The sequence below is a fragment of the Paroedura picta genome, chromosome 7 (assembly GCF_049243985.1).
Source record: "Paroedura picta isolate Pp20150507F chromosome 7, Ppicta_v3.0, whole genome shotgun sequence".
In the NCBI taxonomy this organism is placed as follows: Eukaryota; Metazoa; Chordata; class Lepidosauria; order Squamata; family Gekkonidae; genus Paroedura; species Paroedura picta.
The window spans coordinates 19,249,756-19,276,043 of NC_135375.1; the positions used below are offsets into that span (position 1 = coordinate 19,249,756).

General features: G+C 44.3%; 1 protein-coding gene across 2 annotated transcripts in view; it reads right to left on the reverse strand.

The window, feature by feature from the left end:
* Positions 1-917: 917 nt before the first annotated feature.
* Positions 918-26,288, reverse strand: part of NPR3 (natriuretic peptide receptor 3) — a 53,520-nt gene continuing 28,149 nt past the window's right edge. Inside the window, exons 4-8 of one of the 2 annotated variants that reach the window (XM_077346931.1) lie at positions 16,265-16,400; positions 13,427-13,521; positions 12,125-12,257; positions 11,932-12,019; positions 918-10,228 (exon numbers count right to left, since the gene is read on the reverse strand). In XM_077346931.1, coding sequence (XP_077203046.1) covers positions 10,117-10,228; positions 11,932-12,019; positions 12,125-12,257; positions 13,427-13,521; positions 16,265-16,400 — 564 coding nt within the window. In that variant the 3' untranslated portion in view covers positions 918-10,116. The remainder of the gene's footprint in view (positions 10,229-11,931; positions 12,020-12,124; positions 12,258-13,426; positions 13,522-16,264; positions 16,401-26,288) is intronic. The other variant, XM_077346932.1, reaches the window with a different exon arrangement.

Here is a 26,288-nt window from a genome sequence, read left to right on the forward strand (position 1 = left end):
ACACAGGACACTGATGAGTGAGATTTATCAAGGGAATACAGTGGTACGTATAAGCATTCTATACGCCTGTGTAGGGGTTTTTTTGTCAAAAGGAATCATTCACATTATTTAGTTATTCAGACTGAACTACAGATCTATTCCCTCACCCGCAGAAGTAGGGGTAGTGTGATGCACTGGAATGGCTCTTGCCACCCACAATCTCAGTTGCCTAACATGCCTAAGGGAAGGCACATTTCTACTACCACAATATTTATTTATGCTTATGCCGTGACTTTCTTGCCATAAATGAACAGTCACAGAGTTATGAATAGTTCATGCCATTAAATGATAACGGTCAATGTAGCCTAGTCAACCGCATGTTTAACTTGGATCCGATTTCAAATTTGGACTTGCAGTGCGATTCTAAGCCGAACTACATCCTTCCAATTTCATTGAAGTCAATAGGTCTTTACGAAGGTGCAATTCTATATAGGATGAAACGCTAAATGTGCAATTCCAAGCAGTTACACCATTGAATGGCCTTAGAAGAATGTTAATAACTTTGTTTAGGATAGCACTGTTACATTGGATTTCCAGAAGTAGATGTCTTTTGGTTGAAGGATATTTTGCCAGCTGGATGCGCCACTTTGACCGTTTATGCACTGGAGGTTTCATTGCAGGCTGCAGGCTGGAGTTTTAGTCATGGCAGGTTGCTCCACCTCTTCCTGCACCTACACTGGGAAGCATTTGGCCCAGTGCCACTCATCTGCCCCCAATCTGTGATCCTGCACAGGAGCTGGGACACTGAAGTTCCCAGTGCGTAAATGGTCTTTCCGAGGACAAGATAGTTGTGGGTCCCCCCCCCTGCATCATGTTGTACAGCATTGCCATTGATTTCTTAAATAAATCAACTGATCATCAGAACACAGTAATAGTAGTACGTATAAATTTGGGTCTTTAATGGGAATTTTTTGTTATAGCATGAGAATATAACCATTCTGACTATCTGAAAACGTTTACAGGAAAATGTACACAATTAACAGCCAATGAACACCAATGATATTTGAAGGGAGGATCTTGAAAAAGTCATAAAAATACATCACAGAGGTTATATCCACAGTCATGAATTTTCATTTTCTACAGAAGTACAATAAATAAAATCACATCATATGCAAATAGTTCTACTTACATCAGTACAACATACTGTGCAGCATTCCATTCATTTTCTACCAGACCAGTATGACATTTCTAGGTTATCTAGTATAGTTCCTTACAATCTTAGTAACGTTTCCCACAATGGGGACAGAAAAACAAAGGTAAACCTCCACAATTTCTAAGCTGAGTCCTCATAGTTTCGTAATAACTACATACTTGGCCCAAGGGCCAAAACCAACCTGTCTTGTAAGCAGAGTAACCTCAGTTTTCTGCTCCAATGAACATCTCTACCTATACTTGGTAGATAATTTAGGCGACAAGAGACTGCTTTGTTAATGTTTTCAAAAGATTAATGTTTTAATCCAGTATTGCTATTATGGGATAACTAGTTTTACTGACCCAATTGTCCTCTGAATAAGCTTTCTTTGGGGAGGCGGGGCAGGGGGAATCTATTCTAAAATTCAATTGGAGGTTTGTTGTGAGGACAGTAGTCAAGTAGTGCCCAAGTTGGTCTGCCCAGTTCACTATATACATAGGTACACAGTGACCGTTTCCGCACTGGGAACTTTGCTGCCCCGGCTCCTATTTGCGAGCACAAATCTGGGGCGGACAAAGTGCACCGGGCCAAATGCACCCCCGTGTGGGAGAAAAATGAGGCAGGGCAACCTACCCTGGCTCAAATTCCAGCCTGCAGCCCGGCGCAAAGCCTCCAGCACTTAAAAAGATCACCTTCTTCTATGTTCCATCGTCTTATTGCCAGACAAGACAACAAAGCCAGTTTAAGTGGTTGCATATCTCATTCTGAGCATTGCATCCAAGAGTACAATTCTCACAAACAGGAATGGCTCCCTGACTACAACTGAATTCGAAAAGGCCTTATGTACCCTGCTATACTGTGACTTTTTGTTCAGCCAGCTTTTGTTATCTTTGTGTCATACTTAACACATAAGTCTTTTGCACATAGCAAGGATCTTTGGAAGCACATCTACAAGAGATTGTAACAGTGGATATAATCACCAGATGTGCATGGATTTTCCCCCCTTTGTTTTGTTCAGCACTGGTAGCTGCAGAAGAAGCTGCTGTTGTTGCTTTATTTAGAAGAAGTAGAGTTGGTTTTTATATGCCACTTTTCTCTATCCAAAGCGGCTCACAGTTGCCTTCCCTTTCCTCTCCCCACAACAGACACCCTGTGAGGTAGGTGAGGCTGAGAGAGCCCTGATATTACTGAAGAAGAAGAAGAGCTGGTTCTTATATGCCACTTTTCTCTATCCAGAGTCTCAAGGTGGCTTACATTCACCTTCCCTTTCCTCTCCCCACACCAGGCCTCCTGTGAGGGAGGTGAGGCTGAGAGAGCTCTGATATCACTGCTCAGTCGGAACAGACTTATCAATGCTATGGTGAGCCCAAGGTCACCCAGCTGGCTGCATGTGGGGGAGCGCAGAATCAAACCTGGCTCACCAGATTAGAAGTCCACACTCCTAACCACTACACCAAGATCTTTTGTATGCTTCGGTTGGCAGGGAACAAAGTCATTTAGTGGTTCAGCACGAGGAACTCAAAAGGAGAAGGCCAGAGGTGGAAGTACCAATTGCTCAGCTCTACAAATGTAACTTCCACTGATCGCCAAGAGAGAAGTGCTACTGAAAATCGGAATGTTTAGAGTGACCCGTCTCTTTTGCAGTCGGTGGTAAGATTCCAATTTCAGTTTATCAAAGGATATAGTCCGTCCCACCAGGCTTCTTAGAAATCTCATAGGTAATTATCATGTACTTTAAAAGAATTTATAAATCGCAATTCTGCCAAGAAAGGAAAAAAGGCACTAAAAACTGCAAAAGAATTCTTAAGGGAGATCCTTCTTAAGGTCCACCCCAATAAAATGTCAGCCAGTCTTTTCCAGTTGTTGCCACAAGATTGTCCAAGGTACAGGAGAACGTCCTTAAGAGTCTACTACTCTGGAACAGCCCCTTCTGACTTTTCAGGGACTGCTCTAGCTGAAGAATTGAGCAGTGACTCACCGTGCCCCAAATTTTGTTAGGCTTTAAGATGTTACTGAACTCTTGCTCTTTTCTGCTGCTAGACAGAGTAACATAGCTACCAATCTTGATCTGTTTTATAGTAAGATATCTCAGAATGATTATTCTAGCACGTATAAGTAGCTGTTTGGTCACACCAAATATATATCTAAATCATAATCAAGAGTTCTAGAGTCCACAAGCAACATAGTCTTTAGTTAGAAAAAGCAGTAAGACTTTCAGCCCAAAAAGTGCATCATAGATATAGGCCTTTGTGTCTTTCAGTTCAGATTTTAAAAGTTACTTTAAAAATGCCCTACTGGTTACATTTGCTTTGCTTGGCCAAGTGTCTTCTAAGAAATATCACACAGACGAAAAACCAAACGGGTATTTCCTTAACGCATTACAGCACTTAGTAAATCTTCCTAATATAAGTAGAGTTGCTTAACATATGAACCTCAACAGTATCAAATTCTCTAGAATATTTTGCCTGTAATGCAGAACTAAGGTCAGTGGTTAATGTGAATCTTGAAAGGAGCACTTAAAAAAAATACTATTGTGTATCTGCTTTAAGATGTTTGCATCCATCAATAAAAGGGTGCCTTTGGGAAGAAATAAATATGGACTTAAATTTAAGTTTCTACAAAATGATTCCATGATTTTAGAAAGCTTCAGTTTTCACTTTATTTGCAAAATTCACTGGCAAAAATACTTACGTAAAAGAAAGAAACTCCTCATTTAGTCTTCTTAAAGCTAAATCCATCCCTGTTCTACCTTCATGCCAGGCTGAAGTTCATTTGCAAAATGTAGGGCTTTTCCACATGGGTTTTTTCCTACAGTTTGGTCCCATGCTGCTTTGGTTTATCCTGATTTCCACAGACTTTGTTGTGCCTTTAGCTTTTGTGTAGGTTATTTTGGTAATTCTCTTGAGTTTTTTCTGGTTCCTTTGAAACTATTTTTAACTTGATTGTTTTCTGGAAGCTGGTTTTGATTTGGCTTTTTCTCCTGCATTATGTTTCTGCTGGTTTTCTCTGTCCCACTCACCTCCACCCCACTTTTCGATTATTGGATGGCCTCTATTGTCAACTGCTCCATGTCCTCTCTCTCCCTGAAGAGTTTTCAGGATTTTTTTTAAAGGCCCTAAATATAATGTTGCGATGACAGTTTAAGCAGATTCCTGAATACCCAGCTTTCATTTAAAAAAAAAGTAAATCTCTAGCTCTATCACTTGTGGTGATATAAGGGAAAAGGCATATCTCTGCAAGGGAAGGCAATAGAGACATACTTTTTTTTGAAATCACAAAAGCTGGGAATTCAGAGAACTTATTTTAACTATTGTTATGACAATATAGCAGCGGTTCTCAACTTTACCTGTGCCGCGGCCCCAATTTCGGCAGGTGAACAACAATCGAGGCGGCATGGAGGCGGCCACGGCCATGGCTCCACCACTTCCACCATGGTGGAAGGGGCCAAGCAACCTCAAATGGGGTTGAGAACCACTGCACTATAGTATCAATATTTTAGGGCCTTTTTTAGAAGAAGGGAGGGGCTGTGACACCGCCGATGGTGGTGCTGATGGAAATCCCCATTATTTAAGGCACATGAAACTGCTTATGTATGAGCAGATACAGATATTCATTTGAGTCATCGGTGTAGTCCCACATTGTGTGCCTACACAGAAGGCTTTCAATTATCAAGTTGCAGGCAAGTGCAACCTCTCATCTACAAATATATCAAAGTTTTTTGTAGGCTCTGAGATTTTAATTCTGTGACCGGAGTTGAATATAAGAAGATCTTTGAGGCTGTAACATCAGTTGATCCCAAGAATTTAGACCACAGCATATTCACGCTCTCTGAGCCACGATCTCAGGGGGTGTGCTGCTTCCAGATCAACAGATACGTTTCAGCATGGGCATCACTATAGTATAGGTCTTGAGTTCACCTTCTTTCTCACATTGGCGATCACAGCAGTTCAGTAAAGGAAGTGGACTATTTCTGCAGCTATTTCTACAACTGTCCCGCTGGGAAAAAAATCTGTGGGCACTCACATTTACCGCAGTGGTCCCCAACCTTTTTTAGGCTGGGGACCGGCAGGGCAACTGCCCCGCCCGCGCATTGCGCATGTGCGGCCGCACCCGTGCATTGCGCGTGCACGGCCTGGCCGCGCATGCACAATGTGCGGGCGCGGCCCTGATTCCCTCCCCCCCCTCCCGCAGTAAGAAGCTTCCTGGGCCGCAAGCTTGCGTCCTGGGAAGTTTTTTACTGTGGGGGGGGCGGGGAGAGGAAACCGCAGCCCGGCGCCATGGCCTTTGCGGCCCGGCAGCGGGCCATGGCCCGCAGGTTGGGGACCACTGATTTACCGTATTACTCTTTCCACACTTATGAAACAATATAACTCCTGACTTCTGCACACCAGTGGAGGCTTCCTTTGGAAGGAGCTTCCATCAGGTATCAGCAAGAGCTTGCCAGGTGTGGCTCGGATCAGGTTCAAGGTTTTGCTGCTAACCTTCAAGGCTGTCCACAGTCTGGGCCCATCAGACCTGCAGGACCGCCTGTCTCCTTATGCCCCCTGCAGGGTGCTTTGATCTGCAAGCGCAAATCTGTTGGGGGTCCCAGGCACCTGACCTTGACCAGGGCTTTTTTGGTCCTGGCCCCAACCTGCTGGAATGAGCTCCCAGGAGAGCTGAGGGCCCTGCAGGGCCTTTAAAATGGAGCTCTTCCACCAGGTCTTTGGTTGAAGCCAGACCAATAAGATCTACCCCTCCTGATATGCCCCCTGAGGCAGTGCTATGGAGCCTGGGGAGTTGGGGGGGGTATTTTTCACTGCTAATATATGGATTTTATCGGGTTTTATTGTATGGGGGATTTTATTGTAGGCTTTTACTGCTGTGACCTGCCATGAATCACTGTGTGGGAGTGGTGGGATATAAATAAAATAATCAATCACTCAATCAAGCAAGCAACATACCTTCTTCCCTTTCCTACGTGCTCTCCTATGACTGAGAAAGTGAAATTGGAGATTCCCATTCTGGTAAATAAACAGTAGAACAGGCAAACCGAACCTTCAAACTAAACCCACAAAGAAAGGAAATTGATTATTCATTTTATTGGTCCTACTGTTGGTAAACATGAAAGCCGGAAAGCCTGAAACTCCTGAATGGCTGGAACAAAGCCGGAATGTTTGTGTGCCCATTCACCCTTATTTACTGGTTTTTAGCGGTCTCAGAGTGAATATTCAGATTCTTATACTTAATGTTAAATTTCAGCCCTTTCTTTTGTGCATGATACAGTGCACAATGATCCCTTTGATTTCAGCTGGACTTTACATCTAGGGCCCTGAGCGATTGTGGCCTATTTATTGTGTATGTGCGTGCCTGTAGAAACCGCTGTAATGAAAAAGATTTTTTGCTGGCGATTCATTTTTTTAATGCTTTCTTGGAAGAGTTTGAAGCCTCAACATTGTATTACAACAGAGACCGAAGATAGATAAAGTGTGAGCGCAGAAGGGGTTGCGGTAAAAGCTTAAAAACAAAACAAAACACAGCCTGATTTAGAGACAGAGCGGCAATTTATCACCTAATAGATGATGTTCTGGTCCATCGAGTGTGAATGATCAAAGACTTTCAAACTTTGTTCTGGGATTCCCCCAAAGGAATCAGGGATTCCCCAGTGAGAAGATTAGCAATGAACAGCAAGATTCCCTGAAGGTAGCAGATCCACCATTACTGATTCTTCTCTGTGCTATACAACCACGGGGGGGGGGGGGGGACAGGTTGGATGTCTTTTAAGGATTATCACACCGATCCACGAAGGGCAGCTGTTCAAGCCCTGCCAATGCCCTCCTTGAACCGCATGTATTCCTTAAAACATGCCCTACAATCTTCCACAATGTGTTGGATACCATGGTGGCAGGTGAGGTAGTAGGCTGAAGCCGATAGGCAGGCAGAAGTCACCGTGACTTCTATTTCATGGATGGTAATAGAAGCAGAGATGGGCTGGAGGGGAGGATGTGTGGCTCAGTGGTATAATGCAGTGGTCCCCAACCTTTTTATCACTGGGGACTGGTCAACGCTTGACAATTTTACTGAGGCCCAGGGAGGGTAATCTTTTGCTGCCCACTGGGGGGCGCTGCCAGCAGCAGCTGCGTAGTGCCACATCGAGGGGGAGCCCCAGCCATGGCGGCCACTGGAGAGCACCAAAGGTGAGCCGGAGGCAGAGTGGCAGGGCAGTCCCCGAGACAACAGCCAGGGAGGAGGAGCCACAGCACGGTACCGACTGGTCCCCGGACCGGGGGTTGGGGACCACTGGTATAATGCATTTTGCCTACCGAAGGTCTTCTGTTTACTCTTGGATATCTGCAATGAAAGGGTCTAAAGGAGCAGGTGTTGGGAAAGGCCTCTCTCTACAGAAGACCATGAGGAGCCTTGGGCTGCTAGGGCAGGCTACACACAGTGGGAGGACCAACTTGATATGTTGTTGAATGTCAACCCCATGCAATTGTACAGCTGCTGACTGGCTAGGACTGCCCAATGTTTTGCCGTTCACAGGAAATGGCATCTTTCTATGTCTTACTTCCCAGTGCCTACCATAAAAGGCTTCTGCTAGAAGGCAAGCTGGGTTTTCTCAACAGATGAGTCAATAGGAAACAGATACAGAGGGCTGAAAGTGTTTTTTTTTGGGGGGGGGGGAAGCGAGACCCAAGCCTGATCTAAAAGCATTTTTTAAACCAACATAAACTTTTAAAGAATGGTATTAAAGCCTCAAGATCCATGTACCCTTTTAGTAGCACAGACGGTTGGGCTAACCCAAATTTATGCTGCACCATGGCTGACCATATTATCATGGACTGTATAGTATAATCAGTGGAATCTTGTCACTAAATGAAACCGCAGGGCCTGGGGAAAGAAGGGGTGGGGGTGGGGGCAGACTGGCCAATATTTGAAAGTTAGATATGATTTTTATTTACAACTAAGAAGAAGTTCTGTGCTCATTACTATTCACGCTTTTAAAAAAAATAGCTCTCTCACCTTGACTTTTCAAAGTGAAATAAAAACAAAAACAAAAATAGACTTTCTTTTTTTCTAATAGAAAAATATAAAACAAGGATACCTAAAACCTGGAGTGTCCTCTTTTGTACAACAACAAATAAGTTTCGAGTTAACTTTACTGTACAAAGTTAAGATGATTAATATTTACATAGTTTGGGCCACACGCGGGTGTCAAAGGTGGCAGAGTGGGGCTTTGGCTTCCCGATGAAGCATTCCAGAGCAGGTTTGCTATGTTGCCTCCGGATCGGATAATAATTTACTCAGAAGTAAGTACCACAGGTTTTAATGGAACATACTGCAGAGCAACAGCCTGGCTTTCAAAAACAGATGAATTATGCAGGAATCCAGATTCTCTCATTGCCATGCCTTTCCTGCACAGATCCAGATTCTCACCTCATTTAATTATATTTAATGCCGGTGCTGACAACGAAGCTCTGAAGGCAGTCAGGGAAGAAAAGGAGAGCAGCAGGCATAGAGCCCGAGGCCAATGACCGGCTGTTTGTGCGTGTGTCTGTGTAGCGATTCATTTAATCAGCTTTGGCAGTAGCAGGAACCTTATTTACAGTAATTGGTGGGAGATGACACGTAGCAATATGAGATGGGGAGGTGGTCTTGTGGTGACAGGATACAATGGACTCCTTTAGATGCAGTCAGGGTGATAACATTTTTGATATTGCCCTGTCTACTATTTGCACTTCAAGTGGAAACCTAGGCCCATTCCGCACATAGGATAATGCTCTTTCAATGTGCTTTGGCAGCTGGATTTTCCTGTGCAGAACAGGAAAATCCACTTCGAAAGTGCATTATCTATTGTATGCAGAATGGGCCCTAACATAGCAATGATAAGACTCCCTGGAACCCTTTGCTCCAATACTCTTAATTTTTGACTCACAAGGAGTTTATATTGACAGGGAGTGTTGTTGAACAAAAATGTCACCATCCCCATTCATGGCATCTGAAAGCAACTTTACCACTTCAGGATCCTATTGTCTCATGTGGCTGCATGAGTAGGCCAGGTCTGAGTCTCTGCTTTTCTTCTGCAAGGGTTGGAGCTTACTTTATAATATAACCATCCACAGGCTCTCAAGTAGGCATGCTTTGCCAGTCAGGGCATCTTGAAGCGATCTCTAATACAGAATTCTTGTTTATATTATGGTTATGTTGCAAATGGTTATTTTGCTTGGACCCGGTTTTTGTTCTTCTCCAGAAAGCACTGGCATACAGTTACTTTATCTACGTTACTAAAACAAAAAACTTCAAGGAAATCCTTTCAGAGGGGTCACTATGGGAACAATCTCATCTCCTGATAGGAAACAAAAACGGAATGTGTGAAAAGCCCTTTAGACTCAAGACTGTCTTTTCCCGTCCCTTTCCTTGAGTTCCATGAACAAACATGAATTTATCCTCTTTCCACAAATTCCATAGCACTCTGCTACCTATGCATTCCCTTCCCTTCCCTTGCTGCCCCTAATAAACTCAACATATTTCTGCTCTTGCTGTGAAAGCAGCATTTATGCCTCGGAGATCCCTCTGTTGCAATGACTCTGGTGTGAGATAACAGCCCGAAAAGGCCCCTCTGAAGTTCACAAGACGGAATCAGGAAGAACTGTTCACATCTCCAAGAAGCAAGCGGCTGGCCAAAGCCACTTGACTTAGAATACACACAAAATGTTATAGAGCATCTTTCACTGAGAATTCTTTTTTTTTTTTAACAGCACTTTGTTTTTGTAATGGTTTTCTACAAGAGAAAAAGGCCATGTGGCATAAGGTGGCTAGTAAATCATTCCTGAGTTTCTGAAAGAAATTAAGACAAAATTACTCTACTTTTAAAATGCTGAGTCCTTGATGAGCTTCTTCTTTTCTGTAGTCCTCTTTTGTAGGATCCCTTTTTCCACGGATTTCCCCCCACAATTTCTTCGAGTTCAAGCTGCTGAAAAGTGAGATCTGATAGAGTCTTCTCGTAACTGTCTGTGCTTGCCGATATTGTATTCCTCCAATTGACTTCGTCTCTCGATAGTTATTTTGTACTTTTTTCTGCATAACAGGGATCAATAGCACAGGGTAAGAAAACCTCTTGTGTCTGTTTAGCAAAAGCAATAGAACACCCTTCACAAAATGAAGAACAAATGAATTTCTAATGATAAACAGGATGAGTGAAAAGGACTGACAAAAGATTAAAGGGGTGTGTGCCTTGGACCATTTTCACCTGGCCCAAACATTTCACACACATTGCCTTGCTTTCACAGGTTTAAAACTCAGCAACCAGCACAACAAGTCTTTTGAAGTTAAAAGTTAAAGGTAAAGGTATCCCCTTGTGCAAGCACCGGGTCATGTCTGACCCTTGGGGTGACGCCCTCCAGCGTTTTCTTGGCAGACTCAATACGGGGTGGTTTGCCAGTGCCTTCCCCAGTCATCACCGTTTTAAGTTTTAAGTTAGAAGTTAGAGGGTTGCAACTTCTAAAAACAAATTATTATTGTTATTAAACAATAAAGTTAACTATTAATACTCTTAGATATTTAAATGGAGCCAGCTGCATGGGTCCATAAGAATCATAAATAAATGAGATGCAGTAGTCTATGACTCAAGGGAGTTGTTATCAAAATATTAACATAGTGCTAAATAAGCAGGAAAGATTCTAGATATCAAAGGCAGCAACAAGTCTGGTCATATGTTAGCAATGCAGTTATCTACATTTTAAAAGTTGTATTTGTAAAATATGAAACCGGTGAAGGATGTTGATATATTAATGTGCAGTGTACTGGCCCACTGGTGTCATTTTTGTCTTTGTAACATGTGCTCACAAGCCTCCCACAAATAGGGATTGGAAGGAATTGTTTTTACAATTGCTAATGGAATTTTATATACATATATACACCATCCCTGCCTTCCAAAATGGCCAATGACAGGCCTGGGGGTGGGTAAGGAGAGGAACCCCGGGTAGGCATGTACACTGCTTCCCAACCATATTCTGCACAATCGTGCCACTTCTAGGGTTTCTTGAAGCCTGGAGAATGTTTTGGGGGGGTTCTCAATGGTAAAAAAGTTGAGAAAGGCTGGTATAACAGTATGATAGGACAGTGAATTTGGATAAATTTACCACTTTGAGAAACACTGATCTGCTGCAAAACAAACCTAAAATATAATTTAGATTGGACATTTCAAAAGAAACTGCATACTATGATGCCTCTAGAAAAGGGGCAACTACCCCAGCACTAAACTGAAAGAGTGGTTGATTAAATGCAAAATGTATTTATCTATTTCCAAGTGGTATCTTGTACAACCTAGAAGGAAAGTATACATTAAGGATGTGTTAAAAAAGACATTGCCATTTCCACACTGTCAGTCTGCCCAGTTCTTCACTACATGCGTGCCTATGAACCATTGCGAAATTTCAGATATACACTGATACGTCAAGGAGGCAGTAGCAATTTTAAGGATCTTGGCTGTGCCTTCTTCGCTTGCCATAATCCTGGCTAGGGCCATTTCTAGGAATGGCTTAATTCATGCCTCCATCGTAAGGATGAAAGTGTGTAGCTTGAATGCAGGAAAGGGTGATCACGCAGAGTTATAGACAGATTCCTGCAGAAATCCTTTCTATATGAAAACACAGCACAGGTCCTTACTTCGACACCCAGTCCTGCTCTTCTCCTATCCTTATTTTAGCGAGTCCCAACGTGACATGATTTAAAAGGGTACAGTAGACGAATGTGGATATTTCCCCCAAAACTGAACCAACCTGAAAAAGTAGAAGGCCATCAACAATGCCGCTCCTAGCAAGGCACCCACGACAATTCCTGTGACTGCTGATTCTCCTAGGCCACCTGCTTGAAAAAAAAATAAAACGGAAGCGTATTTTAAGAGTAAGTAGATTCACCAACTCTGGGTGGTCAATGCAGGTGAGAAACGGAAGTGGAAGTTGGCCAACTTACATGATTTGCAGGGTGTATTGCTTGGATGCTCCGTACCTCGGTTATCATCTGGTCTCAGCTTGGGTTCCCGGAAGTAATTTACATTGGGAAGCATTTCGAGCCGGCCCTGCTTTCCGTAATAGTTCCCAATAACCTATGCGTAGAAGCATAATAGCAAAATGACAGTACGTTTCCGACCAGCGTTCTCCTAGCAGGAACAGGCCTGACTGCTTCTTTGGCCTTTGCTGCACACAGGATTATGCAAACACACCAGAATTCCATTGTGCAGCCATCAACACTGCTAACTGACAGGCGGCAAGCTATGCTTTGTCACCTCCTCCTGTGTTTCCAGCAGCCTGGAGTTAAACAATGGCTGTGGCTCAGTGGTAGAGCATCTGCCAGGCATGCCAGAGGTCTCAGGTTCAAACCCCAGGATCTCCAGCTAAAAGTTCCAGGTCATGTCAAAAACCTCAGCCTGAGGCCCTGGAGAGCCACTGCCAGCCTGAATAGACAATATTGACTTCGATAGACCAAAGGGTCTGAGTCAGTTTAAGGCAGCTTCGTAAGTCTCAGTGAAGTGCTGGCATCATTGCCAGATTTTGGCACTGCCACCTGGCTAATTGGGGCGATGGAACTATCCCTTTCTTTTAAAAAGTTGCAAAAGTTCTTGCAAATTAATTTTATCATTTTGTTCTGGAATGCATTTACTGGAGGAAAGCTATCTATATCTCTGATGCTTCCTTTAAAAAAAAAAAAAAAGGAAAAAAGACAACCCTATGTTTGCAGTTGTTCAGTTCTGTTCCTTTCCAGTTATCTAACAATCATCTAAAATAAGCAACTAGTCTCTTGTAATTATTTCTTTTCACAACCGGGAAAGTGTCTGCCATTAGTTACCAACATGGACAGTTTTATTTCTCCAATGTTTTTGTGAACGACAACTGAACTCAAAAGGACTGATTAGCTGTTTTAGCAAAGAATTAGCTGTTTTAGCAAAGAATTATCATATGGCTTAATCTGGATCTTATGCCACAGTTTACTAATTTGCTGCAATTTACTTTCGCCTTATATCTGTATGCTTATGATCCTTGTTCCATTTCGTCCGAGGACGAGAGCATGCACTCGAAAGCTCATGCCTTGAATATCACTTTGTTGGTCTTAAAGGTGCCATCGGACTCAATGTTTATAGATCTAAAATAACAGTTATATTGAAACTGATCTATCTAGTCCTTGTACAATACTTTGGTAAACTGCGGCCGAGATGTCAGATTACGCAAACATTCTGTGACACGCTGCTATTGGAATTAAGTTTATTTCTTCACTTACTTGCTGTGTCCCAGTTTCTGGATCAGTCATTGCGATCACGGAGAAATCGCCGTATCTGTCTCCATTGGCATCTATAGATACAGGCCCTGCAATGCCTAGAGAATGGCACATAAAGAATTAGGAAATGAATGAGATGAAAACACAGAACGGTTCCCAGGAAGACAAGAAAAGAAGAAAGCAAAATTCTATGGATGTCATGGGGCAAAAAATATCACCAGACTTCTCAGGCCACTTTTGTCATTTCAAAAACAATTGTAAGTTCACCCTTAGCATTTCTCAACAGATATTCAAAAAAATTGGGGGTGGGGTTGAGCATTCAAGTTATACTACAGAACCCCCATACTCGTACAGAAATTAAATTTAAAAACAAGGGAACATTAATTTACTTGCAGGTTTTGTAAGTCTGAATGATGTGGCTTAACTTGTTCGGCTAATGCAGGGGCCCCCAACTTTTCTGAGCCTGTGGGCACTTTTGGAATCCTGACACTGCATGGTGGGCCAAGCAACCAAATGGTGCCCACAAAATGACAGTGTAGACTGCCTGGTTCCTGGTTGCCATTCCCTTGCAAGACTTATTTTTGCCCTCGCTTCTAAATGGACTATACTCGAAGCCCACACTTCTATGTGCCAAGACTTGTCTTTTGGATTGTATTTCCCCCCTCGTTCTCCCCCCCACTTGCTTGCTCAGGAAAGAAAAATAAATAAGCAGCCTCGTGCTCCATTCCCCCCACCCCCGCTTGCTTTGGCTGTAGAGTCAAAAGATGAACGGCAGGAAATAAACCCCTCTCCAGCCTTGTGCTCCTTCAACGCCGGCTGGAGCTTTGCGACCACTGCTCCCCTCCCCCCTCTTAGCTTCCCCAATCAAGCGGGAAGGAGAGAGCAGCCACACAATCAAGTGTAGAACGCAACGTCTGTTTCAATTCGGGAAAAACAAAGGTGGAAGACCCAGGTCCAGATTAATCTGAATTCAGCAGGATTGACAACGGAGGGAAAATAGTACGTGCAGAACCAGCCCTGGTCTAATGAGTGGAGGATTCTGGCCTGTTATATCGGGGACAACTTTCTTGCCTATCCAAATGAACATCAAACGTGAGGAAGAAAAACCGAACACAGCCATGACAAGAAAGAAAATTGACAGCTGTGCAGTTTATCAAATGCCGCATCTCACACGAAAAAGAACCTAATGGGAATAAACGAAGCACTGTCAGGAGAGATGCACATAAAAGAGCCAAATGGTTGTTCTCCTTTTCCCTTCTTAGTGGGTGTGGAATTGGGCTAGTTATATTGAATTTTGCCGCCATTCTTGTCTTAACTTTTGTATTAATTGTATTATGTTTTATTGTGCTTTTATTGTTTTAGGGGATTGGTTTTTATGTGACCCGCCTCGAGCCTCTGGCGGGGGGGGGGAGGATATAAAGAATAACAATAACAATAATAATAATAAAGAAGGGACCAAGAACTGTCATGTCTGCTGAATGATTTTTTTTAAGAGGGCATTCTCTCTCTGCAGAAAATTAAACTGAGGCTATAGAACATCCAGAATTGAATGAATTAAAACAAAATGCAGGGTGGTGTACATGTTATCTACAGACCCTGTTTTCACTGTTCAAATCAATAACTTTCACCTTTGTCTGCACTGCCCCTTTTTATCTGTGGAGAAGGCTAGAGGCAGAAGGGAGCTTTCGAAATACAAGCCGACTATCACAAAGGGGAAATGCAGGGGATGAACCAAGAGATAAAAACTTTCTCTGCATAGGAGGAGCTTCCTACCTCTATCTTATAAGTTACCCCCTTGGTTTTTTGTGCCAAGAGTTAAAAGTCAGTCCAATATGCTTCTAGAAAGCACACTGACCATATTATTTTTCTTTAATTTCCCTTCTTGTACTGTACAGCACAAAGTGGAAAAAAGACTTCCATCAAGGAGAAGTAAGCCACACTGACGTTTTCATAGCATGACATTGGCAGACATGAGATTTCCACTATGAGAGTCAGAAACATCTTTAAACTGCCCGTGGCGCTGCGGGCGCCACGGACTAAATAAATGGGTAAGCGCTTCTAAGGCGGGATGTGTCCATGATGAGGAAGGGCACAGCGCGGCTTGCAGTTGCTCCCGGCCTGATGCGGTGATGCTCCCGGCCTGATGTGTCAGGCCGCCGCCCGAGGGAGCCCCCGGCAGTCACGCGGAGCGCGGCTGCCGGGGGCTCCCTGCCTGGCGGCTTGATGCGGCGAGAGGCGCAAAGCGCCTCTCGCCGCATCAAGGCGCCGCTCAAGGAAGCAACTGCGAGCCGCGCGCAGTTGCTTCCTTCCTGGTGGCCTGACGCGACGGAGGTGGCTCCCTCCCTCTCTCCGGTAAGCTACCTTTACTCTCCCTGCCCTCGCCAGTCCCTCGCTCTCCCCCCCCTCCTAGCGCCCATTGTATTTGGGATACAATGGGCTTTTTTTACTAGTGACAAATATAATCAGGGAAGCAGACCACAGATTATTATTCCAAGAGGTAAACAAACGCTACAGCTTTGGGGGCATAACCAAATTGAACGGGACACTCAGCTGTCCAGTATTATATCTGTGGGCATTCGGCCACTGACGCAAATGAGGGATTCTGCTAGTCAAGGAACTAACCAATCAAAGGAACCTGATCGCTCTGCTTAGAGCCAATCGGATTGCTGTGCTTAGGGCCAATCAGAGGAAGCAGCTGGCTGCCTGAAAGGTATAAAAGCGCAGGAGTTTGCCTGTTTTTCACTGTTCAGTAGTTGTAGTCTTGCTGGAGTTGCTAAATAAAAAGAGCTGTTCTGAAGACTTGGAGTCTGTGATCACGGAACCCGCAGACTTAATACATACCTTCATATGTTCTGTTCCATGTCTGATGAACAATCTTCTCTCCATCTTTCTTGGTGAAGCCATTCTTCAGGACTTCCCGTAAAGCCAGAATGTAGAGTATAATAGCATCATGGAAACCTTCCACAAACATATTCACCTAGAACCAGAGCAAAACTCTGTTACTGCATTAAACTAACGCTGTTGCCAGAAAGTTAATGCTGAGCAAAGCCCCAATCTGATGAAAGTGGATTAACATCAGACAGTATTTATAGAACAAAATAAAAGGGAAGGAGGGCTCAGTTAGTAGTTGACAGAACTGGTTCATTTTATGCCAATTGTTGCAAAATCTTAATAGGATAAAACTGGACTCTTTGTGAACTTATCTTAAAAGCCTGTGGAAGTTAAGGATCTCTGTGATTTTAATTTTAACACAAGACAAGGGCTTTATTGCCACTCTCTGATATGCCCTAAGATCAAGTAAGTACACCTGGAGCCATCCTAAAGTACCCGAATGTTTCCTTCTGTCTGAAAGCCGCAGACTTCTCTTGTTTCAGTTTGGAGCCAGAAGCAGACATTATCTATCAAATGAAAAGGAAGCAGCGAATAAAGCACGTGATCTTTGGGATGTTTATGGCCTACGAAAACTAATCTGTTGGTTCCCAACATCAGAAGTACAAAACTCACAGGAGCGGGTATTCTACTGATGGCATACATTTTTGTCCGTTAATACAATAACAATTTTTATCATGGCTTGTAACTGTGGGCCAGCTTGGTGTAGTGCAGGGGTAGTCAAACTGCGGCCCTCCAGATGTCCATGGACTACAATTCCCAGGAGCCCCCTGACAGCGAATGCTGGCAGGGGGCTCCTGGGAATTGTAGTCCATGGACATCTGGAGGGCCGCAGTTTGACTACCCCTGGTGTAGTGGCTAGGAGTGCCGACCTCTAGTCTGGCGAGCTGGGTTCGATTCCCTGTTCGCCCACATGCAGCCAGCTGGCTCGCCACAGCCCTGATAAAGCTGTTCTGACCCAGCAGTAATATCAGGGCTCTCTCAGCCTCACCTCCCTCACAGGGTGTCTGTTGTGGGGAGAGGAAAGGGAAGGCTATTGGAAGCCGCTTTGAGACTCTACTCGGGTAGAGAAAAGCAGCATATAAGAACCAACTCTTCTTATCAGCAAACAGTGGAAAGACAGGATTCCTTCTTGACATATGCTTTCAAGATATGCTTGAGATATCTTATTAAGATATGCTTTTAAGAGCCCTGCTGAACAAGAACAGTGGTTCATCTAATCTAGCATCCTATTTCAGACGGCAGCCAGTCCGGAGGGCCAACAAGGAGGGCATAGAGTCACAGGTTGTCAACTAATGTTGCCTCCGGGCACCAGTACTCAAAGGCTTAACTCCCTCTGAATACAGATTTTCCTTTGAATCACCCATGGCTAGTAGCCAGTGGTGGACCAATCCTCCATAAATATGTTAATTCCTGTTTCAAAGACATCTGTGCTCACAATCATCACGGTCTTCTTCAATTTAATTATTTTCAAGTGGAATCGCTGTGTTGGTCTGAAGCAACAGGGCAAAGTTTTGAGTCCAGTGGCTCCTTGTAGACCAACACAGCTTAATTCTTGTATCTCAAATTAAACATTGTTGGTCTTCAACGTGCCACCGGACTCAAACTTTGTTCTAATTTAATCACTTGCCGAGGAAAGAAGCATTTCTTGTTTGCCCTTCCTGAATGTACAGCCCTTTAACTTTGCACAAGTAGTTGTATCTGCATTGTACAGGGGGCTGGACTAGATGACTCTTGAGGTCCCTTCCAATTCTATGATTCTAAAAGTATTGCGTGCCCCAGAGTTCTAGAATTATGGAAGAGGGAGTTAGAAATTCACCATCTGTGCTCATTCTGGATTCACAATTACTCAGCTTGAGCCACGCCCATGTAAACCCATGTATTTTCTCATTTATAGGGTCTAGTAAGAGGTCTACTTTTGCAAATTTTGTTGTCTGCTTTGCACAGCACAGGTTCTGATAATACTGTCTTCCTGTCAATTTTTGGAAGTTTTATCTGTCCCCTGCCCCAACTCTCCTGGATGGTTTGGTTAATGATAACTCTCCACCTCTCTTCCGGTTCAATTCTGAACCTTAATAATAGAATCATAGAGTTGGAAGGGTCCTCATGGGTCATCTAATCCAACCCCCTGCACTATGCAGGACACTCACAACCCTATCACTCCTCCACTGTAACCTGCCAGCCCTTGAACCTTCACAGAATCAGCCTCTCTGTCAGATGGCTATCCAGCCTCTGTTTAAAAATTTCAAAAGATGGAGAACCCACCACCTCCTGAGGAACCTTGCTCAATAGATTCCTCCTCTTCCTGGTGCTGTGTACTACATTTGAGTCTAGTAGCACCTTAGAAATTTATGAGCTCTTGAGAGTCAAACCTCCCTTCATCAGATACCGTCTTCAACTTTCGAAAGCTCACACCCAGGAAAGAAAAAAGGTTTGCCTTGAAGGAACTACAGCGGTCCCCAACCTTTTTACGGCTGAGGACCGCCTTCAGGGGTGAGGAAGAGCTGGCAGCCCAGGCGCTGCAATGCACATTTTTTCCACCAGGGGGTGCTATGCGCATGTGCAGCACCTCCGCGCATGCACGTTTGTGCCCGCTGGCATGCCGGCGGCCGTGCCTACCTCTCCCCCCTCCTCGCAGCAAGAAGCTAGCCGGGCCGCGAGTGAAGGCAGGCGTGGCTGCAGGCGGCCCGCTACTGAGGCCTTTGCGGCCCGGTACCGGGCCGCCGACCGGGGGTTAACGACCCCCGCACTACAGGACTGAAATCTCGCTGTTCTACTGTCGACCCACATGGCCACTGTTTGAAGCTGTGCTGCTGTACCATGTCTGTGAGGCAAACCGGAAAACAAAAGGTAGCATTTTGTGGCTATTGCTGCAAATGGCACGAGCAGAGTAAAATGGCTCTTTCCTCTCATGCTATCCAGATAAACCCAGGAAACATAATTGGTGTCCTATTAAGACTCGGCCCACTTTTTTTCACTGTAGGCAGAAATTATTTTCCCTCCCTGACCTTTTTATAGCTCTTGCGACTCTCCTCGTTCTTTTCCTTTACATTTTTTTGTTTATTTTCCCTGCGTGTCACAAGCATGAACTGTTTGTTTGTTCTTCAGTTCTGGCGGCATCTCCCAAATGTTTGATGCAGTGCTACGTTTAAACAAAACACAGGTGGAAATTAGAACCATCTGAAGACTTTAGCCAGATGTCGAGGGGAAAGTTGAGCTAAATTTAAAAAAAAAAGAACTCTAGGTTTAACGCTGAGGCCATAACAACCTAAGACTTCAACATTAAACCCATTATTTTATTACTGTAACTAAAAAACAGAAACTTAAAGTATTATAGCTTCATGAATCCATCTACATGCAACTGGCTTAAGGAGGCTAGCATCGCAATACTTTGGGGGGAAAATGATAAATCAGAAGCAAAACTGAATGCCTCTGACATTCTTCATTATCTGTTTAACTGTTGCTTGCTCAATTAGAAGAAGAAGAAGTTGGTTCTTATATGCCGCTTTTCCCTACCCGAAGGAGGCTCAAAGCGGTTTACAGTTGCCTTCCCTTTCCTCTCCCCACAACAGACACCCTGTGGGGTGGGTGAGGCTGAGAGAGCCCTGATATCACTGCTCGGTGAGAAGTTTTATCAGTGCTGTGGCGAGCCCAAGGTCACCCAGCTGGCTGCATGTGGGGGAGTGCAGAATCGAACCCGGCTTGCCAGATTAGAAGTCCGCACTCCTAACCACTACGCCAAACTGGCTCTTAGGCAGGAGGAGCAGTTGTAGGCCTATGCATGGCAAGCCTACATCTGTGCTGTGCTTCTTCATTCGTCAGGTAAAAGCTAATGTGATTAAATGCTCCTCCATACAAGAATTCCAGCTAAATAGGATGCCTGCATATTGGGGAAGCCATTTCCCTTGATGGTCCAGGATTTCCAATTCAAGGTGAAATGCTTGGTATGGAGTACAAAGTCATATAGGCCTGACACGGGTCCACCACCTTTGAGAGACTGCAGCACAAGGAGGTGCAATATAATTTGATCATTATGGGTGAAGGAATCAACATATCTATCTCACTTGTCCCCCCCTTCCCACCCAAGCTTGGAAAGCCACAATGCCTAGTGGAAATCAAACCAGCACCAAATGCTTATTCCAGTTTCCAGGACATGTCAGTGTGAGAAACGCGCAAAAGCAAAACTTGTACCCTTATGCCAAAGGTAAAAGGTGCCGAGGACGAAAAAGGAGAAGCAAACTGGAAGGGATAGCATTCTCTTGCATGCCACCTCTATCTGCCTTTCTTCAACAGATAAGCTTAAAAAGCACTGACACATTAAATAGATAGGCTTTATGTAATCCACACACACCCCATTTTTCTCGCGCAAATTCCTTTCCATTTTCAGAAGAAGAAAAATGGCTAGAAATTCTGATATATCCCCCCCCCACACACACACACACACAGACACACAACTAGGGCTGAGGCCCATTGCATTCAGGAATACGACGAGCGCTAGATTTGGGGGTGGGGGTGAGAACTCTGCAGATGGCCTCCCCCTCCCCCCCAGGACCTGGGAAGGCTGCAGGCAGCTGTTAGGGAACTCACTGGCAGGGGCTCTCATGTGGCAGGGATTTGCAGCCTCCAAGCCTCGGAGGGAAGTGGGAGGGGGGGTCAGGGGCGGGAAATGGAAGGCAACTGGCTGGCCGCTGGACAAACAGGCAAGCTGGTTGGAGGAGGAGGCACTTAGGGGCAGGACAGATGCCCTGAGTGGGTGTTAAGTGCTGAGTGGCATTTAAGCCATGAGACCAGCTCCTCCTTCAAGCCCTCACCGGAAACATATTATGTGGAACAGACGATTTTTTCTAAAGGTGAAAGCCACAGGCCCAGATTTCACGGGGGTGATAAACAGCCTGCATCACTCAGTATATACATTAAAGTCCCATTTTGTGTCCCCCGGCATTAAGATGTGTGGTTACCGGGGCAAAGAGTTCTTGGTGGCAACACCAAGATTGCCAATCCTAGTGATATCCATTCAGCCTCACCCTTCTCTGTGCTTGGCATTTGAGACTGATTCATATCCAGGCAGTTGAGGCTGATTAACAATTAGGATTTCCCCCCCCCCCTTACTACTGGCAGCCAGTAGGGAGAAAAGAAAACACTGCCTGTCCCAACTCTGGGGGATTCTGATGCATGGTTACCCCCATTGTTTGCCTGACTCATTGGGTTGCTACACTTAGAACAAAGAGGGATAGTAGGATTTAAGGAAACTAGTTCTGTCCCAAGTTTTAGAATCTTATTCATTGCTTCTCCACCTTTTGGCTAAGATCAAGTGTATTATTATTATTATTATTATTATTATTATTATTATTATTATTATTATTATTATTATTATTATTAACAACTAGATTTATTTCCCGCCACTCATGGCAAGCTATCTTGTGGTTGGTTACATGATAAATATTCAGATATATATTTATATTTTATTTACTGACGTACACTACCCCGAGACCATTTTTGGAGAGGGTTTCTTTTTTTTAGAACTCTCAAAAATAAATAAATAAATAAAAAAGTTAAAAATATTAAACAGTCCCAAATGCCAAGTGCATCAGGAATAATGGAGCTGAGTGCTCTTTCTTGGGCTTCCTGATGAGACGGGACACACTTCAAATCCGTTAACACTGAGTGTCCGTTTTTGTCCCCAGCTCACCTGTCCACCAAAAAGCAGCATGGAATTGTAAGGAAGGAAGGAAGCTGTTTCTCAGTCTCCCCATTTCAGATGGCAGCTACGGGTTTGCATGAAGGAATGCTTCCTCATGACAAATATACTGGGCACAAACCAATATGGCCACACAAGCATTAGGGGAGGAGAGGTTGTGCAAATTGACCCAAAAGTCACTGAGGTCTCTCCCTCTCTCGTTCCCTCTTTTTTAACAACTGCAGTTTGTGGAAAATTGAGAATCAGAGGAAGCAATGGGGGCTTGGTAATACCCTCATTATATTAATGCATTTCTTGTAATTGCATTTATTTATTAATTTATACCTTACTTTCCTCCACATTTGGGATTCAATGCAGTTTAGTACACTGGTCTCCCATTCTCCTTGTAGCAACCACCCTGTGAGGTAGGTTGTTACTGAGAGTCTGTGAAGGGCCCAAAGGCTCCCAGTGAGCTTCCACAACAGAAGTGGGAATTCATGCCTCAGTCTCCCAGTATCCAAGTCCACTATACCACACTGGCTGTCTATCCTTAAAGAGTCCAATGAAGACTGAGGATACCACCTCTCTTTACTAACCAGGATGCAGAGTTATTTTGGTGTGGTTTCCTACAGAAGATTGCTGTGGGCTGTACCAACAATCTAACAACCCACAAATTCTTTGCCTGAAAAATCAGATGTTGTGCTTTAGGAACATTAAAGGTAAAGGTATCCCCTACTGGGTCATGTCTGACCCTTGGGGTGACGCCCTCTAGCGTTCTCATGGCAGACTCAATACGGGGTGGTTTGCCAGTGCCTTCCCCAGTCATGACCGTTTACCCCCCAATAAGCTGGGTACTCATTTTACCCACCTCGGAAGGATGGAAGGCTGACTCAACCATGAGCCGGCTGCTGGGATTGAACTCCCAGCCTCATGGGCAGAGCTTCAGACTACATGTCTGCTGCCTTACCACTCTGCACTACAAGAGACACTTTAGGAACATTATAAGGAAATAAATCAATACAGTTGTAGTCAGACTGATGTGATGATGCATGAAGAAAGCTTCAGAAAGTACTAATTAAGGACATACCTTTAACCTACCACTTTTCAAAAGCATTAGCTTTTCATTAGAGTGTAGTTTTAGAAGAGGGCTAAGGTCCCTCTTGGGGATTGCTAGCTTGTTCAAAGATAATTAAGAGTTATGCCTTATTGAGTTATTCGTCGTCTTTTGTTGTAGCTCTATAGGGAAAATTCCTGCGCCTTGATTCATTGAAAAATAAAAACATTTCAGAGTCCCAAACACGCTGAATTCACATCAGCACCCTGTTGCCCTTTTGACACAGCTGAAAAGGATCTTTCCTATCTTTCATCTGCTGAGCAGCACTACAGTAATATGGTAAAATACAGTAAAATAAACTACAGTTTATCACAGTGATAAACAGCATGCAAATAAGAAGGCAAATTCCCTGTGCCATACATAGTACCTCTTATTAGGGCTTCTCATTGTATCCTTTTTTTTACTGCCATGCCCGTAAAAAAACGGGGGTTAAGCTCCTGTGAAGGGCTTGCTGGCCAAGCCACCGAACAATAAACTCCATAAATAATCCCCCCTCCACAGACACACACGAAAATTCCTGAAATCGCCTTCCTTACCAGTGAAAAACAGTTCCGCTACTTAATCAGATTTAGGTCCTGATGCAAAGTCAATGAGAGATTTTCACAGGCTTCAAAAGGCTTTGAAATCAGTTCCTACAGAAACCAGAGCCTTGGCTCCACATCAGACATCCCGGTAACCCTTCCTCCCCTCACCCCCCAGGCTGCTGGAATTAGAATGACATCAAGCTTTTGTTGCATAGTGGAAGCAAAGCCAGGTTTCTTCCATTTATAAAAGATGTCAACAGTAGCCGGACAGATGCTCAGCTAGGTTCTTAAGTGGGGTGTGATCTTTTACTAATACCAACCATTTGTCAATCGTAACTATGATGAAAAGGAAGAGGCAGTTTTAGCCAATGGTAAACATATTCACAGGCACAATCCTCTATCATGTGGAAAGGAGAACAGATCGTCGCTGAGGCCCCTGGCCCACCTTTTACTAGTGCAAAAAAGGAAAGAAAGAAAAGGCACAGCTCTTTCCACACCCACCCCCCTGCCCAGTCTGCACCCCCTCTGAGTGGGATGGCCGGGGGCAGCTTGTTCAATAGGGCATAAAACTGGACCTCATGCTCCAATTTGCTTGAAACATGGAAGGTATTTAGTAAATAGGCAGCGATTTTGGCATCATTAGGTTAGGGGCGGGGAGAACCACCCCCCCCCCCCAAAAAAAAGAAGTCCCCTGTAGAAATTAAATTCTATCCAAATAATTTCAAAATCCTGGTAAAACCCAAATTGATACTTGGAGGCACAAATATATTTGAATAATGGCATGCCCTTCTCCAAATATTAAAAAAACTCAGTTCCCCCCCAAAGGTGCACAGCCATTAGTACCTGTGTAAGGTGAACATGAGTAGGTGAGTGACAGGCCAGGGTACACTCCCCTGTTTTCTGCAGGCAGTGGCCTTCTGTGTTGTGTGTAGAGGGCTCAGGAAACAGTTTGCCACAGAAGATGAACAGATAGGAACCCTCTATACCAGTGGTTCTCAACCATCCTGATACCGCAACCCTTTAATACAGTTCCTCATGCTGTGGTGACCCCCAACAGCAAAATTATGCAAGCGTTCTTTCACAGAAATTAAACCGAAACTGACCAATGGTGTGAATTTTTGTATATAAATTCGTTTTTTTTTTCCAGGGGTTTCTCAGTTCAGTTCTGCCTCTTGTCCCTCCATGACTATCTTGCTCTTTTCCGCTGCTCCAGACAGACAAATGCTCTATCTTGGTCTACCTCGCACGGCTGTTGTGTGGATGGCAGCCCCCCCCCCCCCCCGGCCAAGCAGCTTGCCCTGCCGTGACCCCCATGAAAAGATTGTTCAACCCCCAAAGGGGTCCCAACCCCCATATTGAGAACCACTGCTCTATTCCAGGGGTAGTCAACCTGTGGTCCTCCAAATGTCAATGGACTACCATTCCCACGAGCCATTTTCAGCAAACGCTGGCAGGGGCTCGTGGGAATTGTAGTCCATGGACATCTGGAGGACCACAGGTTGACTACCCCTGCTCTATACTATTGAGATCCTTGGAGCAAGAACAGGATGCCAAGGTCATGAACTAACATAAGACATTCTACTTTCGACTGGCTTTCAGTAGATATCATTAACCACATAATCAGACTGGGAATTTTATTTTTTTTAATGTCGTTCTGTATGTTTTTATACTTCAATCCAATGTGATTCAATAGAACCAGGCCTCCATGAAAGCAGGCTTACTTTGGAGTAGGCATTCCTAGGATCAGGCTACATTAACGTTACCAACTCTGACCCACTGGCCAAGACATGTAGATAGTGGCAAAGATATTCATTTTTATTACCTCAGGATGCTGTAACACTGTGTCACTTCCCTATTCCTCAAATTAAAGCCCACAAATGCAAGACATCTTTGACTAAGTGTTCTAAGAGAGCCAGTTTGGTGTAGTGGTTAGGAGCGCCGACTTCTAATCTGGCATGCTGGGTTCGATTCTGCACTCCCCCACATGCAGCCAGCTGGGTGACCTTGGGCTCGCCACGGCACTGATAAAACTGTTCTGACCGAGCAGCGATATCAGGGCTCTCTCAGCCTCACCCACCCCACAGGGTGTCTGTTGTGGGGAGAGGAAAGGGAAGGCGACTGTAAGCCGCTTTGAGCCTCCTTCGGGTAGGGAAAAGCGGCATATAAGAACCAACTCTTCTTCTTCTTCTAAGTACCTGTCCGGTTACCCTACCGCATTACCAGTTTCTGAGTTTTCTTGAAGCTCAATCCCTTACTTTTTAAAGGGCAGCCAACATATATTTAAACAAAACAGTATTCAATTTCACATCAAACGGTAAGAAATGAATACAATCTGAAAACCGGGAGGGGATCAGTTTAGCGGATTGTGCCGGGCCCATGCAGGCATTCCTGTAACACAGTGTGAAGCGCCTTAAAATCTAACCTCCCTAAATATAAGTTTCATCTCTGCTTTAAAGATTCCTGGTTCTGGGAAGGTCTCATTGCCCTCCGGAGATTTCTCCTTGGAACAGACTCTCTCCGCATCTAGTGGAAACATAGAACTCGAAACACACAGCTTTTCATTAGGTGGAATCACACCACAGCACCTACTCAAATATAGGTTGCTTTATTTGGGGGGACAGTTTGTTCAGCATTGAGGACGACGTCTTGACTGTGCCGTAA